Below are 23,473 nucleotides of genomic sequence, written 5' to 3' on the forward strand. Positions count from 1 at the left end.
AGGAAGTTCTATGTGTAATAATAGCTCCTGGGTGACTGTAGTGCTTACTAAGTTAACAGGCACCAATCATATATTAACTCATTAAACCTTCACAACAATCCTATGGAATAGGTATTACTAATATTCCCATTTTAAAGATGAGGAAACTGTAATTTACCCAAGATCACTGGACAAATTGTGTAAGATGGGATTTAAACTCAACCAGTCTGACCCTGTGCTTTTAACCACTACATGTGTATTATAACACAGAAGGATATTTATAATATTATACGAAAAGTCTTGTTCAACGGAATTTTTAAAAGAAAATAAATATATGTTAATCCTTTCACATTGTACTTCAAGATGTACTTACTACCTCCCCATCATCTTATTTGTAACCCTCAAACCCATATTAAAACATATTTATTTATATACACATGTATATGTATATGAGTGCATGTAGGTAGGTAATACATGCTTACATATTCAATAGACTAAAGCATGGGAGAAAGATTTTATACTAAATTTTTATTATGGTTTCCTCTAAGGTAGGGTTATAAATGGGCTTTAGCTCTGTAATGTTTCTATGCTTGTGGTCAGGGTGGAGGGAAACGTTCTGCCATTTACTTTTAATCCTTGTCAGAAAGCAAAGAATCTATTCTGATTAGAAGTTTTCTCTGGCAATATGAAGTCACTCAGATTAATTCTCACTGATCATCTCCCATCTATTATAATGTACTATGCTATGACTACTGAATGCATCATATAATCACTAAATTAGATTTTTAGGAATATACCTAGCCTACCTAATGGATTCTGCCAACAGCCTAAATAATTTAATGATGCTACTATAAGGAATCATTGTTTTAGCTGAGTAGCTTTCTAGCCACCTGGTAGATTGTTTCTCGAAGAAGGCAATGGCACCCCACTCCAGTACTCTTGCCTGAAAAATCCCATGGACAGAGGAGCCTGGTGGGCCGCAGTCCATGGGGTCGCTAAGAGTCGGACAAGACTCAGCGACTTCACTTTCACTTTTCACTTTCATGCATTGGAGAAGGAAATGGCAACCCACTCCAGTGTTCTTGCCTGGAGAATCCCAGGGATGGGGGAGCCTGGTGGGGAGCCGTCTATGGGGTCGCACAGAGTCGGACATGACTGAAGCGACTTAGCAGCAGCAGCAGCAGGAGCAGGCTGTTTCTAACCCAAAAGGAAATAGCTCCCATTCAGAAAACAGATGTTATAAATCATACTGAGCAACAGAGACATTCACCTATGTTTATGTTGTTTAAAAATGTTATTAATTCAGCTATACCTTTGCTAAGTCAAAAGATTTCAAACAATCTGGGGCCTTGGTTCTATCAATTATCAGCTGGGGGAGAGAATTATTAAATGGTTTTCTCTGATACAGTTTATGGTTCTCCTACAAATAACATCTGGATATTTAATATATGCTAATGAGATGATCTATGCTAACACTCAATGCTCAAGTGTTAGCACTGAGTGCTCAAGTAATGTTACTTACCTTTCTGATTCCCCTCATCATAAGAAATAGAGAGAAATCCCTCTGCAGCTATACTGAAAATTGGTTAGGCTAGGTTCATTAGCACTTTCCACTATCCCTAAGTTTATTATTTTTATATAAACAAGTTTATATTCTTTCATCTGACAGATTAGAAGCTAAAAATTAATCACTGTCAGATGTGTTTTGAGGTATTCTTTTTCTAGGCAGGAGCAGTCAGATCAGTTAAGTATACTTAGGTACAGCCTATGTGTACTGATTCTATGTGGGGTCAGCGCCAAAATTCAAACAAGAACTCCTAAAGTAACTTTGTCAAATGAATTGTTCATATCTAAACTCAAAATGAAAAATATGAAGTACACTGTATGTACATTTTAACAGAATAAGAGATAAGGAGCAGTAGCCATGTCTTGAGTTATATAAGGCCCATGTAATGTGATGCCTTTGCTTTCATAAAAGTATTTAATGGTTAAGCAGGAAAGCTCTCCTAAAATATCAAGAGGTTCTCTGAAGCTTCAAGTTACGATCTTTGGGGAAATGTGGAAGACTTATGGGGAATCTAGTAATAAATTCTGAGTAACTTCATGAAAATAACAGTAATCACAATAATGACAGCTACCATTTATTAGGCAATACAACTTTCCATTACGTTAAGGGATTTTATGGATCCTATTATTTAGCAATCCTACGGATTAGTTTTCATTATTATCTCAAAACTCAGGGTCTGAGCACTGTGTAATTTGCCCAAGGTCATACACTAGAGCTGAAATTAGAACCAAATCTATCTGAGTCCAGTGTCTGCAATTTTAACAACTACATTTTACTAGGAAAAGGGTGAGCCTGCATCTTTTTATAAACAAGGCAATTTTCACCCTCAATAATAGAACTTCATTTTTAACCAAAGGACAAAAACCAATCAGGTTATTTTCATCAACTCTGCAGCAAATGTCTTGCTGTTACCACACTTTAAAAGTTGCACTGATTTCCACTGGGACGGCCCAGAGGGATGGTATGGGGAGGGAGGAGGGAGGAGGGTTCGGGATGGGGAACACATGTATACCTGTGGCGGATTCATTTTGATATTTGGCAAAACTAATACAATTATGTAAAGTTTAAAAATAAAATAAAATTAGAGAAAAAAAAAAAACTTAAAAGTTGCACTGATATGTTGATATAAAATCCAAAGAGGTAATTATAATTGAATTCTGATACGTCATATAAATTTCTAGCTATCAGAGAAAGAACTGCAAATTGCAAGTAGCAGTTTCTTTTTTAGTCAGCATATTACAGAAGCTTTCTAATAATTCAAGTATATGTTTAGCTACCTTTAGAGATGTTATTATGGTAAGAAGCATTTTAAGAAAAAAGCTGGCATCATTTTGACAGAGAACAGGTTTTAACTTTTTCTCATATCATCCAACTTGAATGAATGGAAATATTTTTATATGCTGCTGAAAAGAGTGTTATGATAGCAAGATTAAATGGATTATAAGAAAATCAAACTTAAAATACACAACAACAAAAGATGGGAGGAGAGAAGAGCAGAGTTCCTCAGAGAAGTCGTTTTTTGTGTTCAAGAATCTAGAATGAGTCAAAGGTTGTAAACTGAATGATGCTCAGTTCCAAGGGCAGAGAGATACGGTAGTTTGGTTAAACATAAAAACGGACTTACCTTTAGGAGAGCCAAGGCTACATGAAAGATTATGTTCAAACCCTGAAACAGAAAAAGAGAGTCAAAATCAATAATTACATCTATCACTATTTTGTTATTTTCCCAAGACCTCCACATATCATTAATAAAATCTGATTGTTTTCATTTCCACATACAATAATAATTAAATGAGATTTTTTAAAGGTATTTTTCTTCTCTGAGAGGCTTATTATAAATTTTAGGTCCTTTTTAACTGGTGCTTACATAAAATTATTGTTTTTACAGTAAATTACTTTTCTCCAGTCTATTTCTGGTTCAAGGCCTGGAAAAATCAAGTTCCTTGATCAAAATTGCAGTGACACTGAAGTCTAAAATTATTAAGTGAAATTTCCAAGTCCTATCTGTGTTATATGGTTACACTGCCCGTCAAAAACAAAACAGAGAACAAAAGGTGTTTCTGGTAACCGAGGCAGACTATGTGAGGGGGTAAGCGTCACACTGGATTTCTACTACCTACCATGCTAATTGTTTTGTGGTTTTAGTGTTGGTTTTCAAGAAGTATTTGTACAACTAGAGGTTGTAATTAGTAGCTATCTCCTAGACTTCCTTGTCTTTTTCTTCCTGAAAACCAGAGCAACATTTCTTCAGGAATAAAAAAAAATTAAACAGCTTGCTAAGAAGCCATACTGGAGCTGAATTTTGACTCTGAGTGAGATGTTGAGATATAGAAGTCAAGAGAAAGGAATCTTAAATGCTCAAGATGACAGAGGCAGAAACAAAACTGCCACAGAATATGCTGTTTCTTTGCCATGCAAGTCATCAATCAAGAGAAAAAAGACCTTTCAAATTTGAGCTGATATTTCCCATAAGTTCGTATCTTCCCATAACTATGTGGCATGCCCTCTTCAGCTTGGTCACAAGTATAATCTAAACTACCTTTTGGACATGGAATTGTACTAGATGCGCTATGCAAAGAATTCCTAATGAACCATCCTTTTACTATCTCCAAAATCAGAAGCAAGGATTAGGACTAGGTAATTAGAGTATATTCCCGTTATAATATGAGACTCTCTCACATTCAACTACCGAACATATGATGTAATGGCAGAAGAGATGAATGATAAACACAAAACATTTGGTTGAAAGTTTTGAATGTACTGAGTTAATTCTTTAAGAAACCAAAGCAGTAAAATGCACAATCAGGCCAGGAGACAAAATCAAATTGACAAAGAGTTCATTACCACACCAAGCAATGATTCTAGACTAGTTTTGACCACCATTAGAAAAAAAAATACCGGAGAAGGCAATGACACCCCATTCCAGTATTCTTGCCTGGAAAATCCCATGGACGGAGGAGCCTGATAGGCTGCAGTCCATGGGGTCACTAAGAGTCTGACACGACTGAGCGACTTTACTTTCACTTTTCACTTCCATGCACTGGAGAAGGAAATGGCAACCCACTCCAGTGTTCTTGCCTGGAGAATCCAGGGACAGCAGAGCCTGGTGGGCTGCCATCTATGGGGTCACACCGAGTTGGACACGACTGAAGTGACGCAGCAGCAGCAGAAAAAATAGAGAGATAGTACTATAACAATAACAAAAATAATAATTTTAAAACAACTTGGGTTACGATTAAGCAGAATTTGCTTTCCTAATCTAAATTTGGATCCTCGCCCTCTAGCTGCTGCCTACTTGTAGGCCCTGCTTCACATTCCCTCCATCTCCCACACCACAACCACTAGGCATAGTCCAACCGGAGTGCTGTGCTCATCAACCTGCCATGAAGACCAAATCCACAGTGTCTCTGATTCTTAGTTGTTTTTTTTTTTTCAATCACTGTTACTATGTAAGCACCTCTTGTCTCTACTTCTCTAATCCCCATAAACCTCTGGCCTTCCTCCTAAGCCCGTCTCCCACCCTTCCATCTCCTTCCCAGACCCCTTCAGAGTATTCCACTCCATGTTCAGCCAACTTAGCTATGCTCTTGACCTTCCTGCCAAACATTTTCCCCACCTCCATGCTTTCACAGAAAGAGTGAAATCTAGGGATCCATATAGCAACCTGTATTACGATTCTCATTTTTCAGAGTATGAACTTTATTACCTAAGTTATATAAGCATTTAGTAGTTGCAGGCTAGGATCATTCTCCAAAGCCTTCCAAATGAGTAGTCTAATGGCATTTTCACCTCACAGTGTTGGTGTAAAATATATAATAAGTGCTTATTTGATGACCAAATGATTAAACTATACTAGGTATCTCCAAGTTTTCTGGGATTTGTTCTTTTCCATATGGACCCAACTAGACCAATTTGTAGAGTCACCATCAAATAATAGTAAGTAACATTTTCTTCAACGATCTCAAACTATTGGACAATTGAGCTATGGAACACACAAAGAATAATTTAGGGAAAAAAGGATCTGTAAATAACCAAAACAGCTCTTGCTAATAGCAAGGAAAAAACTGATTCAAATTTTAATTTCACTTACACTTAGAATTAGTAAAGAATCTGCCTGCAATGTAGGAGACCTGGGTTTGATCTCTGGGTCAGGAAGATCCTCTGGAGAAGGAAATGGCAATCCACCCCACTATTCTTACCAAAGAATCCCATGAACAGAGGAGCCTGGCAGGCTACGGTCCATGGGGTCTCAAAGAGTCAGTATGACTAAAGCAACTAAACAACATGATTTTATTGTTTATAGGTATCAGAAGTAGCAAGCTAAAAGACAAAGTATGTGCTAGATGGGATTAGGGACATAGCCTATAGAGACAGTTACCAGAATCAAAATATTGTACTTGATAGAAGGTAAACTTTAAAAAATATATATAGCTATCTGGGCTCATCTAATGACATCAATAGCCCTTCAAGAGCTAATATTTATTAGTTTACTGTGATAATCTCAGAAATATTAATGAATGCTTATGTTATATTTGAAACACTGTGCTTAAGAAGAAAGCACAGTTTGTGTTTTAAATAAAAAGTAGTTTTTTTAAGTTTGGGCAGCTAAAGAGGTAACTTTCATTTATTAGAAAATTTTATACAAATAAATTATTTAACTAAGTTCATAATGTACCTGCTTATGTGAAACCCTAGATGTTATCATAAAAAATGAAGAAAAGTAAAGACTTCATAAGCTTTAAACTGAAGTAGAAAAAAAAAAAAACTAAAGTAGAATACTGTGGCCAGACTATACGAACAAAGACACAATATTTCCATACCTCTAGATTGCTGGAAATTAGAAAAAAACATGCTATTCTGCCAAGTTCTTTATTTCACTACAAAATCTATCCTGATTTCCTAATAGAATAAAAAAGGCAACTTTAGTTAGATATTTTAAATTATCTATTTTTCTCTTTTAGATAAGACTTATTCCCATTTAGGAATATAATTAGAGGTATCATTAAATGATAGTAATTTCCATAGGCCAGCATCAGGAAGCACAAGTAGGTTTCTTTTAAGATGACAATGTCAGTGGAAGCTTTGGTCCTCAGCCTGCTAGCCAACAATGAAGTACATTGTAAGCAACCATTCACTCTTCCAAGCCACAAAATGAACTAAATACTCCATTATTTCATTGCCCACTTACTCTTACATGGTCCAACATTTGTCTAATTAAGCTGAAATATATTAAAAAAAAATTTTTTTAAAGAAAAGATGTCCTACACTTTCAAGATGCCTCCCTCTTCAGAAATATGTAATCTATAACAATTTGTTTTTCACTGAGGGGTAAATAAGTGTTCCTAATAGAATTGAAAGGGCTAAGGTATTTAAAGAATTATTAACAGTGAAAATAACAGGTAAATACACTGTCATGGCTACTTACCATTTATATGTAAAGTCTAACTCCAAGGGCAAGATAATAAATGAGTCAATATCCATTGACTATTTCCTACATGTCAAGATCTAAATTAATTACACCATAAACACATCCTTACTTAGTCCCACAACAACCTGAAATTCCATTTTACCCACAAAAAAATTAGATTTAGAGAAGTCAAATTATATTTCCTAAGGTCATACAGCTCTTTAGTGGATTTTAACCTATACAGTATAAGTCTAGAAGTCATACTCATAACCACTGTTAAGAGAAGATGGCTGAATGAATGAATGAATACCTTAGCTGAGTATTATTTAATGTGGCTTCTAATTCTTAAAGGATCAAAGTCATTCTTCCTATTTAAAGGCAAGTGTATTTTGAGAGTATACTTGCCTTTAAATATACTTTTCTCATGAACTTTTTGAGAGTTCATGAGAAACGCTGGACTGGAAGAAGCACAAGCTGTAATCAAGATTGCCGGGAGAAATATCAATAACCTCAGATATGTAGAGGACACCACCCTTATGGCAGAAAGTGAAGAGGAACTCAAAAGCCTCTTGATGAAAGTAAAAGAGAGTGAAAAAGTTGGCTTAAAGCTCAACATTCAGAAAACGAAGATCATGGCATCGGGTCCCATCACTTCATGGGAAATAGATGGGGAAACAGTGGAAACAGTGTCAGACTTTATTTTTCTGGGCTCCAAAATCACTGCAGATAGTGACTGCAGCCATGAAATTAAAACACGCTTGCTCCTTGGAAGGAAAGTTATGACCAACCTAGATAGCATATTCAAAAGCAGAGACATTACTTTGCCAATAAAGGTCCGTCTAAGTCAAGGCTATGGTTTTTCCTGTGATCATGTATGGATGTGAGAGTTGGACTGTGAAGAAGGCTGAGCGCCGAAGAATTGATGCTTTTGAACTGTGGTGTTGGAGAAGACTCCTGAGAGTCCCTTGGACTGCAAGGAGATCCAACCAGTCCGTTCTGAAGGAGATCAGCCCTGGGATTTCCTTGGAGGGACTGATGCTGAAGCTGAAACTCCAGTACTTTGGCCACCTCATGCAAAGAGTTGACTCATTGGAAAAGACTCCGATGCTGGGAGGGATTGGGGGCAGGAGGAAAAGGGGACGACAGAGGATGAGATGGAATCATTGACTCAATGGACGTGAGTCTGAGTGAACTCTGAGAGTTGGTGATGGACAGGGAGGCCTGGCGTGCTGCGATTCATGGGGTTGCGAAGAGTCGGACATGACTGAGCAACTGAACTGAACTGATATTTTGAGAGTAAGGAGGAGAAAGACTAATAATAGGTGACCTCTATCAAAACCAAATTTTATTATTTATCTCCATATTAAAAACACAAAAATCATCTGACTGCTTGCAGGATGTGAAGCAATAGAAACTCAGCTTGCTGCGAAAATAAAGGGTCACCACCTTTATCCAGTGACAACAGACTGAGTGACAACCTTCTGGGTATGAAGTAGTTCCTTAACTGCCTGGGAAGCTGCTGTATCAAAATTTAGTCACAGCCTGGAAAAATCTGCACTTTAAAGAACACCTACAAGTAATTGCCTCAAATTAAATAATTGCTCCAAAGTGCAGATCATCGTGTTCCTGGGTAGGCCAACAACTGAGCACCCACCACCCTGTATAAAGGAAGGCTGACGGCAGAGCACTCACGGAAACAAAGACACGAGTGTCTTGGCTCTGATGAGCAGGCAATCGCGGGCTCAGAGGGGCTGACAGATTGTGTGAGAAGCTGTCAAGAACCACATTGACAGCACTGAGAACAAACACGGAGAAGGCAGTGTCAAAGAAGTGCCAAATGTACATCAGCACTTGGGTCCTTAGGGAGCAGCATAAATGGGAAATAAACAGCATGTGGAAATGGAGATCCAAGCAACAAGGCAGTGAAAAATGATCAGACAGGTAAACGGAGCAGACTCAAGGACGAACACAACTGAAGCTGGAGAAAATGGGTGCTGCTCTTTTTGAGCCATCCAGTGTGGGACACGTCACTCCAGGAAGGGGCAACGACTCACTGAGACACCATTTAGAAAGCATATTCAATGAACTGAGCACTTACTAAGTATTCAATAAACGCTAGCAATTATTATTCAGAGAAGGCAATGGCACCCCACTGCAGTACTCTTGCCTGGAAAATCCCATGGGCGGAGGAGCCTGGTAGGCTGCAGTCCATGGGGTTGCTAAGAGTCAGACACGACTGAGCGACTTCACTTTCAGTTTTCACTTTCATGCCTTGGAGGAGGAAATGGCAATCCACTCCAGTGTTCTTGCCTGGAGAATCCTAGGGATGGGGGAGCCTGGTAGGCTGCCGTCTATGGGGTCGCATAGAGTTGGACAGGACTGAAGTGACTTAGCAGCAGCAGCAGCAATTATTATTAGGTTTGCATATTTATTGCCTGCCATATCTTACATTTTATATATTGTTTTCACTAGTTCTCTCAATACTCTAGGGCATTTACGTTACCGCCACAATTTTAGAGATAAGGAAATTGAGGACCATAGACATCACACTGTTAGTAAATGGTAAAGCCAGGATTAGAATTTATGTATGTCGGACAAAAAAATGCCCATGTTTTTTTTTCACCAGTTCCATCTCTATTGCAAAGCCAGTGAGATTTTGGTGAAATATCTGTTATGAATGAAAGGTGGTCATAATTCTCAGACACTTTTTCCATTGAGAGGCAGAGTCTTGGTCCTTTCCTTTTGAATCTGGTGAGACTATATTACTGCTTTGACCACCAGAATATGATAGAAGTGAAACTATACCAATATTCTGTGCTCAGGTCTTGTAAGACACTGATTGACGGCTTCTATATCCTATTTCTTGGAGTGCCCTCTTGGAAGCCAGTCACCAAGTAAGAAGTGCCATTACACTTAGACTCCCATGCTCTAAGAGGCTGAACACAGAGGAAAGAGCGTGCAGGACACATGCCATGCACAGAAAGAGGCCAAGGAACACCCTGGTGAGTGAAGATGTCATCCTGAAAGTGAATCCTCCAGCCTCAGGTGCCCAAGCTGATGCCAAGTGGATCAGAGATGAAGCACACAGATAAAGTCTTCCCAAATCCCCTAGTTATGAAATTGTTAATAAAATAAATAGATAATTCGCAATTTTTTAAAAAAACTTTCACTTTGAAATAATTTCTAACTTGGAAAAAATTTGCAAAAATAGTGTCAAGAGTTTTCTGCTCAAACTTCACCCAGCTTCATCAAATGTTAACATCTTACAAAACCACACTACAACCACCAAAATCAAGAAAGTTGTGTTCAAATTTTTTTAAGTGTCCCACTAACAATTTTTTTGCTGGTCCAGGATCTAATCCTGATCATACATTGAATTTAGTTGTCGTGTCTCTTTAGGTTTTCTCCTGGGATAGTTTTCAGTCTTTATCTTTCACGAACTTGACTCTTGTCAAGAGTACCGGCCAGTTATTTTGTAGAATGCCCCTCAATTCGATCTGTCTGATGTTTCTTTATGATTAAACTTAGATTATTTATTCTTAGCACAAATACCCCAGATTCAATGCTGTGTCAGCCCATTTTATCAAGAAGCTACATAATATCAATAATGTCTTGCTCCAAAATCATTGTTTTAAAGTCATTCAGATTTGGCATAGTTTGTAACATCAGGTAACCAGAAAGAATCCCTTTGGCTTCTCTTTGATAAATTTCTTACTTCTGTGATATGCACTGAAATTCTTTTCTTCCCCCACAGAAAAGAGAAAGTGACAGATAATTACCACACAAATACAAAGAAGTAAATGCTGCTGCTGCTAAGTCGCTTCAGTCGTGTCCGACTCTGTGCGACCCCATAGACGGCAGCCCACCAGGCCCCGCCGTCCCTGGGATTCTCCAGGCAAGAACACTGGAGTGGGTTGCCATTTCCTCCTCCAACGCATGAAAGTGAAAAGTGAAAGTGAAGTCGCTTAGTCCTGTCCGATTCTTAGCGACCCCATGGACTGCAGCCCACCAGGCTCCTCTGTCCATGAGATTTTCCAGGCAAGAGTACCGGCTGCTCTTAAATATAGGTGCTATAGCAAGAACATTGTAAATGTTAGCCAAAAAAGTATTTTACTTTATTCTGTGCTTCTTGTATTATAAGTAGTTTACAAGTTCAATTTTTTTTAGAATGACTAAACAATGGACTTTGATGGAGTAGTTAAGTAAAATGATGCGATGTTCTGGCTTTTGGTATGTTTCTGGTTGCCCGCTAGAGGGCAGGATTGTAGCACTGAAAACCAAAAACAGCTTTACCAAAAAAAAAAATTTCTGAGACTTTCATAGAAGCTTTGCATACAGATTCATTTAAGTCCTAATGTGTTAAAACTCTCATGGCTAAGTCCTCCCTTATGTCTACAACTAATTCACTAAAATAATATAAAATACGAAAAACTTGGAGGATTGTCACCCTTCCTTCCCCCAGTTTTATTAAATATTCTCCTTTTTTGTTATAGAATTATTTGTTAATTTTTTCCTAAGTCGAGTGGTGAAGAAGAGTTCGAGAAGGGGGAGGGACGAGAAGTAAATGTAACATGGATGCGTCGGTTTAGTCATGGGTGATTGTCTTTGCTTGACTTGTTTGTTTTTAACATTCTATTTATTTACTTTAGTTCTGGCTGCCTCAGGTCTTAGTTGCGGCATACAGGATCTTTCCTTGTGGTACATGGGCTTCTCTCTCCTTGCGGCCTGCGAGCTCAGTTGCCCTGCCACACATACGATCCTAGTTTCCAGACCAGGGATAGAACCTGCGTCCCCTGCATTAGAAGACAGAATCCAGTGGATTCTCAACCACTGGACCACCAGGTAAGTCAACCAATTCCTGGACCACCAGGGATTCGTTTTTTCAGTGAACTCAACATTCAAAAAACTAAGATCATGGCATCTGGTTCCATCACTTCATGGTAAATAAATGGGAAAACAATGGAAACAGTGGCAGACTATTTTCCTGGGCTCCAAAATCAGCGTGGATGGTGACTACAGCCATGAAACTAAAAGACACTTGCTTCTTGGAGGAAAAGCTATGACAAACCTAAACAATGTACTGAAAAGCAGAGACATCACTTTGCCAACAAGATCTGTGTAGTCAAATCTATGGTTTTTTCAGCAGTCATGTATGATGTGAGAGTTGGACCATAAATAAGGCTGAATGCCGAAGACTGATGCTTTCAAACTGGTCCTGGAGAAGACTCTTGAGAGTCCCTTGGACAGCAAGGAGATCAAACCAGTCAATCCTAAAGGAAATCAACCCTGAAAATTCATTGGAAGGACTGATGCTGAAGGTGAAGCTCCAATACCTTGGCCACCCGATGGGAAGAGCTGACTCACTGGAAAACACCCGGATGCTGGGAAAGACGGAGGGCAGGAGGAGTAGGGGACTACAGGAGGATGAGATAGTTGGATGGCATCACAGATTCAATGGACATGAGTTTAAGCAAACTCAGGGAGATAGTGAGGGACCAGGAAGCCTGGTGTGCTGTAGTCCATGGGGTCACAAAGAGTCAGACGTGACTGAGCAACTGAACAACGACGACTGAAAAGTGGTATATCTACAAAGTCTGAGTCCTTAATTATGCGTAACTCTGGGAAGAACGCTTAGAAGTTAGTGACATCTGAAATAAATAAACCTTTCAAAAACAAAGCATGTAAAATAAGAGAAATAAATCAGTTTTTTGACAAGTATTCATCAAATCTGTGTGCCAGGCACTCTGAGAACTGTTTACTATATACTAGCATTTTTAAGTTTACAAGGATGGATAAGTTATCCTCTTCCAAGGATAGGAAAAGAATATGAGATAAAAATGTGAACAGACAACATTGTCCCTGGGCAAAAAAAGGAGAAGTATGGCTTGGAAAACATGTTGTAGTTTCTATAAAGATGCCCTATTGGCAATGAACTCTGGCAATCACCCTTTGTTCTCCTCAAATCCCCTTAAGTCATGATGAGCCTTGGATTATGTTGTCTTCTAGCTACAGTTATCTGTCAACCATCCCATGCTGCAGGGGTGTTACTGATGCCCTTCATAAGGACAAAGTATCCTCACCAATTCCTAACTACCAGCTGATCTTGATTCTTTCCTTCCTCCTATCTCCTGCTAACTTCCATAACTTCCAATTCACCCAGAAGCCAGAAAGTATATATGAATTCTATCAGAATTCTTGTACCTATACCTTCACCTTTCTTTTAAACTAAAAAAAGGTAAGAGATGAGAGGGATATAGATGTGTAAGTGATGTAGAAATTGACACACACTGCTGAAGGTTCATTAATTCACTCAAGATCACACATAAATCAGTGAAGCTAGGATTCAAGACAGACAGTCTGCAGAGAGCGTTTGAAAGGACCATGGTACACTATACACTTTCCTCAAATCTGAAGCTATTAATTTAAAGTGAGAAGATATTTTAAAAGTTAGCTGAATTAACAATGGAGATATTTAATACTGCATCTTCAGACTAAACATGGTTCCAGAAGACCAGTAGCTAAGAGATATGTGAGAGTGTATCAGTTTATTACTAAAGGTATATATTAATATACCAACCTGAGCGGCACTAAATATATGCTTCTGAGACAACAGAAAATACATATTGGCCTCTGGCACAAAGCCCCAGAAACGCTTGTAATTTCCAAAGTGATAAGAACACTGGGAGCATCTCTGTTCTACTACTTGGTCTTTGACCCCAGTTCCTGACACAGGATTCTTGAAACCTCTGTAATTTCCGGAGTGATACAAGTGTCTTTTGTTCTAGTGAAGTAACTGTGGCTGGGTTCCTGGATGGCTCCTGGATGAGGGCTGGTCACTGAAAGACCAAGCCAAGATTGGAGCTTGGAACTTCCAGGTCTACTTCACACCCTCCTGAGTAGGGAGCAGGGTTGAAAATAAAGTTAATGATCAATTAAACCTATGTTATGAATCCTCCATAAAAATCCCAGTAGTATGGGATTTGGAAAGTTCCTAGGTTGATGAACACATCTGCTCTGGGAGAGTAATGTACCCCAACTCCATGGGGACACTGTGCTCAGGACCCCCTCAGACCTTGTCTTATGCATCTCTTCAACTGGCTGTTATTTGTATCCTTTATCATACTCTTCAATCAACTGGCAAAGGTAAGTAAATGTTTTCCTGAGTTCTGTGAGCCCCTCTAGCAAATTAATTGAACTTGAGAAGGGGGTTAAGGGAGCCTCTGATGTCCAGCCAAAATGGACAGAACTGTGGGTGACCTGGGGGAGCTACTACTTGCACCTGTAATCTGAGGTAGGGTGGGAGCACAGAGTTGGGGGAGCAAGACTTTAACTTGTGGGACCTGACACTATATCCAGGTAGATGGTGTTGGGATTGAAGTAAATTGTGGGACACCCAAGTGGTGTTGCAGGGCAATGCTTGGTGTGGGAAAAAACAGCCACACATTGGGAGACTAAAAGTGTCAGGAGTGTTCCATGTGAGTGTGTTAGGAGTGTGCGAGCAAAGGAAACACACAGAGAAGAAACATAGGAGATACACTTAACTGAGATTTTTTTCCTATAACAGGAGGGAAAAACGTGATTCCCTTTACAGTGCTAATCTAGGTAATCCCAGTAAGAAGCTTTAGACCTACTGCTGCTGCTGCTAAGTCGCTTCAGTCGTGTCCAACTCTGTGCGACCCCATAGACGGCAGCCCACCAGGCTCCCCGTCCCTGGGATTCTCCAGGCAAGAACACTGGAGTGGGTTGCCATTTCCTTCTCCAATGCAGGAAAGTGAAAAGTGAAAGGGAAGTCGCTCAGTCATGTCCGACTCTTTGTGACCCCATGGACTACAGCCCACCAGGCTCCTCTGTCCATGGGATTTTTCAGGCAAGAGTGCTGGAGTGGGGTGCCATTGCCTTCTCCATTAGACCTACTGGTAGACTATAAAGTCCTCTTTGATAAGGCTCTCACGGGCTGCTACCGCATCTACCATGTCAGGAGGGAATGGCACTCTGTCCCCTGCTGCTTGTTATGGGTTTCACTGGTGGTACCCAACTCCCCCTATATCCCACCCTCCTTAGTGATCTAACAGCCATGGGGAGATGAGAAATAGGTTTTTAAGATACTCCCCCATATCAGACCATGCCCTGAACCTCTGGACTTTACTGTATGGTGTTTTTCTCTACCTGGAACACTCTCCCGTCTTCTCGTAATTACTGTTCTCCTTGTTTAGGTCTGGGATTAGATGCCAATTCCTCTGGGAGGGTTTCTGGCTTTCCACTGCTAGGTTAGGCACCCCTCAATAGATCTCTTTCAAAACACCTATGCTCTCCACATCACAGCATTCAGTCTCAGATCAGATCAGATCAGTCGCTCAGTCGTGTCCGACTCTTTGCGACCCCATGAATCGCAGCACGCCAGGCCTCCCTGTCCATCACAAACTCCCGGAGTTCACTCAGACTCACGTCCATTGAGTCAGTGATGCCATCCAGCCATCTCATCCTCTGTCGTCCCCTTCTCCTCCTGCCCCCAATCCCTCCCAGCATCAGAGTCTTTTCCAATGAGTCAATTCTTTGCATGAGGTGGCCAAAGTACTGGAGTTTCAGCTTTAGCATCATTCCTTCCAAAGAAATCCCAGGGCTGATCTCCTTTAGAATGTTGATGGGTAATTACTCATTCACCAGTCTCTATTTCCTTGTAAGTTACAAGAGGGTAGAAACCTGCCTGTCTTTACTGGTATATTTCCATCACTTAGGACCCTACCTGGAACAGAGCAGGTACTCAGAATTAGTTGAATAAATGGATGACATAAATAGGGTTGTAAGGATCAAGGGAAAAATCTTTGATGAGAATTAAAATTCATGAAATGTTCTTCAAATTAATTTCTTCCTAAAATTCCTTGATATAAACTACATTTTTTTTTTTTTTTTTGGTTGCTGAGCCTCCTTTTCAGGTTATTTGAAGAGATAAACATGTTACACTCAGTTCCTCCCTAAATATTAAAAAAGTAAGCTCTTCGATAGTAACACTAAATTATAGGATGCTACTGTTCATCTTTTTCTGTCCCAGAAGGTTCACCATCTCTTTACAAATCTGAAAACTATAGTATAGTGCATCAGGAAAACAAAACCAATCACAGAGTAATCACCGTCTTCAGAGATAAGTAAGAACTGATATTTTAAGTAATCGCAACCCAGAGTCATGTCAAGAAATGAAATAAAATAAGAATTTTCAGTCAAATATACTGTGGAGAGGATTAAAAAGCCTCAAGAAACTGCATGTAATTTTGCTTGATTGATGAATCCAGTGGCAAGTTGCATCTAGACTACCACACCAGGGAATGCCCTGCACAGGCGACTCTTGCCCCTCCACAGTGGAAGTCCTGAGGTCTGTGTCATGGTGGGAAACCACTAATGAGTGTATTTACCTTTGGAAATGCCCTGTACAGGTGAATCTTGCCCCTCCATAGCAGAAGTCCTGAGGTTTGTGTCATGGTGGGAAACCACTAATGAGTGTATTCATCTTTGGAGACCCTTTCTCTTTCTTCTGTCCTCACTCAGTATATGGGTAAATGTTGGTGATGCTTAAACACTAGGGACAGTAGAGGTGGAAGAGATACAGGAGCAAAGCACTGCAAAAGAGAATGAAAAGTTAAATCAGGTAAACAACTCCATGGCTGCCCACCATGTCTCTGTGGAGGTATGAGAAGAATGTTACTAATTACAGGAATTCACAAATTTTTCAAATCTCTAGATGGGGCAGCTCCATCTTCCTCTCCACTGCTGGTTTCCTATGACCAAGAGCCACTAGTAGCCTGGTCTGAATAAAGAATGTAGGGCAAACTTTAAAAACCAGGGTAATATACCCTGGAGATAGCCAAGGAACCCAAATTTCTTTCTGCTTCAGAGATAGATGTAGCTTCTTTCTGCCAAAAACAACACAGGACTTAGAAATAAACTATATGAACCACTTTACAGAAGCCACTACATGGTAAGCTCTCATTGCTACCATCTCATAGAGGCTTTATCACAAAGAACTTCTGAGTACACTGTTTCATTCAACTGGAACAATACCTGGTGCTATATAAGCTAATGGTAATACCTCTATTTTACAAAGGAACCTCAAACATATTAGGTGATTTATCTTAATTCACAGAATTAGAACTGGAATGGTTAAGTTTCCTTCTGATGCACTTCTTTTGTCATTAGGTGAGTAGTTCTCAAGCCAGGATTTTCATTAGAATCACCTGTGCTACTTTTATGACCCACAGATGCAGGAGTTCCACCTCAGATAACAATTTCTCTAGGTTAGAACCTGCCCACTTCTATTTTTAAGAACTTGCCAAGAGTCTCTAACATGAATTCAGACTGAGAACAGAGCATTACCTAAAGTTAGCAAGATAACTGCTCATTAGAATCACCTGGGGAGCTTTCCTAACACTCCCAGGTCTAATTTTATTGATCTGAGTGGGGGCCAGGTAATTATAATATGTAGCCAAGTGTGGGAACCATAGCACAATGCCTCTAACAAGCACGTCTTAAGATGCCTTAGAGTCTGCTTATAGCTATTTCATATCATTTAAAATGTTTCTAAAGGTCACATGTGGAAAGTTCTTAGTCAAACCCTGATATTAAATGTCACTGAAAATATTGTGTGCTGCATTGTAGCATTATTTAATTAAGAGATATGGAAACTAGCTGAAGATGATGGCAGAAATAGAAGCAACAAATATATCTTTAAAAAATAACACTGATATGGAGCTCAGTATAGCTTTTTAGAACTTGTGATCAAATAAATGAAGATATTAAATAATCTCTGGAATCTATTAATACCAATCATGTGTTATAAAAAACTGGAACATATTCAATTCTCTACTGAATGGTCCTTTCAAGTACATTAATGTAGGTAATAATCCACTAAGAATAGAGGGTCAATGCTTCTACAATGAGTAAATCAATACACCAGATTTTACTTGAACTATGCAAAAAAAAAAAAAAGAAAGCCTGCTCAGCGATCAATGCAAAGAAATAGAGGAAAACAACAGAATGGGAAAGACTAGAGATCTCTTCAATAAAATTAGAGATACCAAGGGAACATTTCATGCAAAGATGGGCTCGATAAAGGACAGAAATGGTAGGGAGCTAACAGAAGCAGAAGATATTAAGAAGAGGTGGCAAGAATACACAGAGGAACTGTACGAAAAACATCTTCATGAACCAGATAATCATGATGGTGTGATCACTCACCTAGAGCCAGACATCTTGGAATCTGGTCAAATGGGCCTTAGGAAGCATCACTATGAACAAAGCTAGTGGAGGTGATGGAATTCCAGTTGAGCTCTTTCAAATCCTGAAAGATGATGCTGTGAAAGTGCTGCACACAATATGCCAGCAAATTTGGAAAACTCAGCAGTGGCCTCGGGACTGGAAAAGGTCAGTTTTCATTCCAATCCCAAAGAAAGGCAGTGCTAAACAATGCTCAAACTACCACACAATTGCACTCATCTCACATGCTAGTAAAGTAATGCTTAAAATTCTCCAAGCCAGGCTTCAATAGGACATGAACCAGAAAAACATCTATTTCTGCTTTATTGACTATGCCAAAGCCTTTGACTGTGTGGATCACAATAAACTGCGGAAAATTCTGAAAGAGATGGGAATACCAGACCATCTGATCTACCTCTTGAGAAATCTGTATGAAGGTCAGGAAGCAACAGATAGAACTGGACAAGGAACAACAGACTGGTTCCAAATAGGAAAAGGAGTATGTCAAGGCTGTATATTGTCACCCTGCTTATTTAACTTATATGCAGAGTACATCACAGAGTACATCATGAGAAACACTGGGCTGGAGGAAGCACAAGCTGGAATCAAGATTGCCGGGAGAAATATCAATCACCTCAGATATGCAGATGACACCACCCTTATGAGAGAAAGTGAAGAACTAAAGAGCCTCTTGATGAAAGTGAAAGAGGAGAGTGAAAAAGTTGGCTTAAAGCTCAACATTCAGAAAACGAAGATCATGGCATCTGGTCCCATCACTTCATGGGAAATAGATGGGGAAACAGTGGAAACAGTGTCAGACTTTATTTTTTGGGGCTACAAAATCACTGCAGATGGTGACTACAGCCATGAAATTAAAAGACGCTTACTCCTTGGAAGGAAAGTTATGACCAACCTAGATAGCATATTAAAAAGCAGAGATATTACTTCATCAACAAAGGTCCATCTAGTCAAGGCTATGGTTTTTCCAGTGGTCATGTATGGATGTGAGAGGTGGACTATAAAGAAAGCTGAGAACAGAAGAATTTATACTTTTGAACTGTGGTGTTGGAGAAGACTCTTGAGAGTCCCTTGGACTGCAAGGAGATCCAACCAGTCCATCCTAAAGGAAATCAGTCCTGAATATTCATTGGAAGGACTGATGCTGAAGCTGAAACTCCAATACTCTGGCCACCCGATGGGAAGAGCTAACTCATTGGAAAAGACTCTGATGCTGGGAAAGATTGAGGGCAGGAGGAGAAGGGGACAACAAAGGATGAGATGGTTGGATGGCATCACCGACTCAGTGGACATGGGTTTGGGTGGACTCCAGAAGTTGGTGATGGACAGGGAGGCCTGGTGTGCTGCGGTTCATGGGATCACAAAGAATCGGACACGACTGAGCAACTGAACTGAAGCAAAAAAACTCATGTGCTTAAAATATCAAGATAAGTTAAGTTTTATGTATTTAAAAATAAATATATGGAAAATTCTAAAAAGCATACTACATTATAAAATATAAATATAATTCTATATAATATGAATTGAAACTAAAACATAATGTATAGAAAACAATGCACCAAAAACTCACAGTCTTTTGCATGGGTGAATTTTATAACGGAAAATATCTGACTTTTTATTTAAATGAACGCAGAAATAAAGGAGAGATATGATGCATATCTGATAAAATGATTAATAAAAACATAAACATTAGGATCCACTGCAGGCTAATCTATATGCCCCATCTTTTGTCAGTAGAAAAATATATTAAGTGGCCACTTTGAAAATTGTTGAAAATAGTTACTTGTCCAATTTCACAAATGTCTTCAGTGATTTATCTCCATGTATATATGTGTACATATTTATATACAGGTGGTATTATTCTATTTTATAGGAAACTATATACAACTGTCTATTTTTGAATCTACAGGAAATACAATAAACTCAGTTCAGCCCAATAAAAATGCCAACAGCAAAATTTTAAAGTAATAAAATTTGGCAGATTAATGGTGAAAAAAGAACAGCACATAATGAAAAACTAAGAAGAAAATTTAAATTTAGCAAGTTAATTTTGTGGAACTAGTAACAGAAAAGATTTCAGAGAAAACAAGTTATTAATATCATTTCCTTTAAAAATTCCAATGAAAGTCAACATTTGCTCATCAATTACAAATGTGCCCCAAATTTTAACATAAATATATATTATTCGCTTCACCAGAAATCACATTCCTTACTAGAAGAGACAATCACATGCTTTTGAAAATAGTAGTAATTTTTTACTACAATATGAAAACTTAATCTTGAAACTAAAAATGTTTACAAAACAAAACAGAAATGACAGATTCTCAAAAGTAACAAAATATTCTGATGAGCACCGATTTTCCTTGAATACTAAACAGTTAGAAGTTGGCAAAGGTCCTATTTTCTATAGCTTTATGATGTTTCCTGTCAAGCATTTTTTCCACAGCATCCTTAATAAAGTACAATTTTCCCTTTTCTACTTATCCATTCATACATCAGGGATATGTAAAATCTACAACCTCTGACCCATGAGCCATAATAATTATCCACTTTTTAGAAAGCAAAAAGTAAATGAGCTTCCAGTATAACTTCAATTAAGTACTATGATTTATGTATCATACTATCATTTATGTATCATTTTTTGTTAGAAATTAGCGACCATGGAACAAATACTGAGGACTTCAGGTACCATGAACAATAGTCATTTGATTGCTCTAGGATATAATTCTGGAGAAGGAAATGCAACTCACTCCAGTGTTCTTGCCTGGAGAATCCCAGGGACGGGGGAGCCTGGTGGGCTGCCGTCTCTGGGGTCGCACAGAGTTGGACATGACTGAAGTGACTTAGCAGCAGCAGCAGGATATAATTCAGGTCATTCACAATTATGCCAGCTATAAAATGGATGAGGAGCTTTTTCCTTTATTAAGAACTGACCAAAAGAAAGATATATATCTAAAGGAGGCAGATAGTTGAATCACTTATACTGGAAGTTCTTTTCTAAGAAATCCTGGCCTCACGTCAAGAAATACACACGATACAAGAAATCACAGATTGACCTGCCATGGTGAGGAGGAGATATTTCCATTTAGGAAAAAACAGTAGAATTAGTTCAGTTAGTTTGGTCTGAAGATCTACTGAATGACAAAAGAACAACAAAAAAGCAAGTTAAAAGTAAGAGCTATAATAAAGCAAAGGGACCTAACTAATAAAGGACACTGCAGCAATAGGAATACAGTGAGTGTGTCAGTTGCTCAGGAGTGTCCAACTCTTTGTAACCCCATGGACTATAGCCACCCAGGCTCCTCTGTCCATGGGGTTTTCTAGGTATGCCGGGAGCCAGCATATTGCATAGTGAGTGCATATTGCATATTGAGTGCAGCACTTTCCATAGCATCATCTTTCAGGATCTGGAATAGCTCAACTGGAATTCTATCACTGCCGGCGTGAGGAACTCCACCCGTGGCAAAGGTCATGAGGAAGGAGGCTCGGCATACGCAAAGGCGGGATCGAGCCTCAGGAGTCCCCCTGGAAATTCTCAAGCATCTACCCCCCAAACCAGAGTCTGCCTACTTTCTGCTTTGTGCTCTCACCTACACCTCTGACTTTACGGGGGGCTGTCCCCCACTACTTCTCTCTGAAAAAAGAGTTAGCTTACAGCTCCAGTTAATAATTCCTGGGTGTGACAGTGTTTCGACCTACAAACTCCTTTGGAAATCCTCTAGCCTGCCTGAATAGGTTTTTCCGGCCACATGTGATTGTTCAGAGCCTCCCAACTGTGAGAGGCAGGAGATGTTCTAAACTGTCTAAACACAAATTCCTTTGAGTAGTTAAAAGATTGATTAGAAATTGTATTGGTGAAGAGTTTTTCACTTATTGGGCCAATATTTGCTGCTAAGTCTCCATACTCCTTACCTACTGTGTCCTTGGCAGTGTATTGATTGATATAATGGGTGTATAGAAATGTAAGTAGTAGCCTCAATGTTTGTAACCTTGGACCCTTGAGTTAATTCTTTTCTTGATTGAGCCCACCTCACCTTTGCCCTATAGGAATGCAGCTTTGTCCAATGCTCTTTTGGAAGCTGGTGCCTGACTTTGGAATAATCACCTTTAGAGAAAAATAAGTTTCTTAAAATGTTAACAGGCCTCCTGGCCAGAAGATGATGTAAATCACCTGAACTTTTGCATACGATAAGTTTGAAAGCCTGGCTTCGATTAGGACCAGGAACTGCTGTCCTTGCATGACTCCACCCCTTCCCCCCATTATCCTCTATGCATAACTTAAGGAATAAAAACTACTTTGGAAAATAAAGTGCGGGCCTTGTTCACCGAAACTTGGTCTCCCCATGTCGCTCTCTCTCTCAAATTCTGGCTGAGTCTCCATCTGGAGCGCGGAACCTGCCATGCTTACTAATTATGCCTGGGCTTCTAAGATCCGCCCGGGGAGGCCTCAGTGTCTCCTCTCCTTCGGGAGAACGGAAGGACACCTGCGGCCTACGTAAGTGGTGCAAACTTCTTGTCTTGAAGTTTTATTGGTCTCCCGTGTAAACCAAGCTACTTGGCCTCTTTTCTCCACTGAATTTTCCTACTGAGCTATCCTCATTCTATTACTCTTTATATCCTTAATTAATGTTTAATTAAGCAGTTATTTCCTGATCCTCGTCGATGCCGTCTCTCCTTTGAATACCCTGGATCAGCCGGGGCTGGACCCCGGCATAGGTAAGAATATGGAGTGGCTTGCCATTTTCCTCCTCCAGGAGATCTTCCTGATTCAGGGACTGAATCTGTCTCTGGTGCATCTCCTGCTTTGCAGGTGGATTTTTTACCTGCTGAGCCATCAGGGAAGCCCAAGAATACAGGAGATGTTGTAAAAGTTCTATAATTATAGGGAGAAATTCCAGAAATTAATTCTGTGAAATTCATTCCCATTTAAACACAGTAAATTACTCCTATTAAACAATCTGGAAATTCACTGTAGAATTCATTACTCCTGTAAACCGAAAGTTTCAGAGCTTAGGCAAGTGTCTCAACCTCTCTGTAAGATTCTTCAATAATAAAATGGGGAACACAGGTTAAAAATAACAAAGCGGGGGGTCTGGTAAGTTCACTTCCTGAGTGCCACCCTGGAAGACTGATTCTTAGTGTACTGATTCTTACTGGTTTTAGTGCAAGGTCTCAGTCACACAGAAAGGTAAGGACTTCTACAATTCAGTATTCAATAGGTTGAGCATGAAGATAGCTTTGACCCTAGCTCATCTCAT

The 23,473-nt window shown here is 39.4% G+C and overlaps 1 protein-coding gene across 2 annotated transcripts in view; it reads right to left on the reverse strand.

The window, feature by feature from the left end:
- Positions 1–23,473, reverse strand: part of RABGAP1L (RAB GTPase activating protein 1 like) — a 737,668-nt gene that overhangs the window by 201,546 nt on the left and 512,649 nt on the right. For both annotated transcript variants that reach the window (XM_070384895.1, XM_070384896.1), the window contains exon 18: positions 3,171–3,212. In XM_070384895.1, the coding sequence (XP_070240996.1) occupies positions 3,171–3,212 (42 nt within the window). The remainder of the gene's footprint in view (positions 1–3,170; positions 3,213–23,473) is intronic.

This window comes from Bos mutus, chromosome 16 (assembly GCF_027580195.1).
Source record: "Bos mutus isolate GX-2022 chromosome 16, NWIPB_WYAK_1.1, whole genome shotgun sequence".
NCBI lineage: Eukaryota > Metazoa > Chordata > Mammalia > Artiodactyla > Bovidae > Bos > Bos mutus.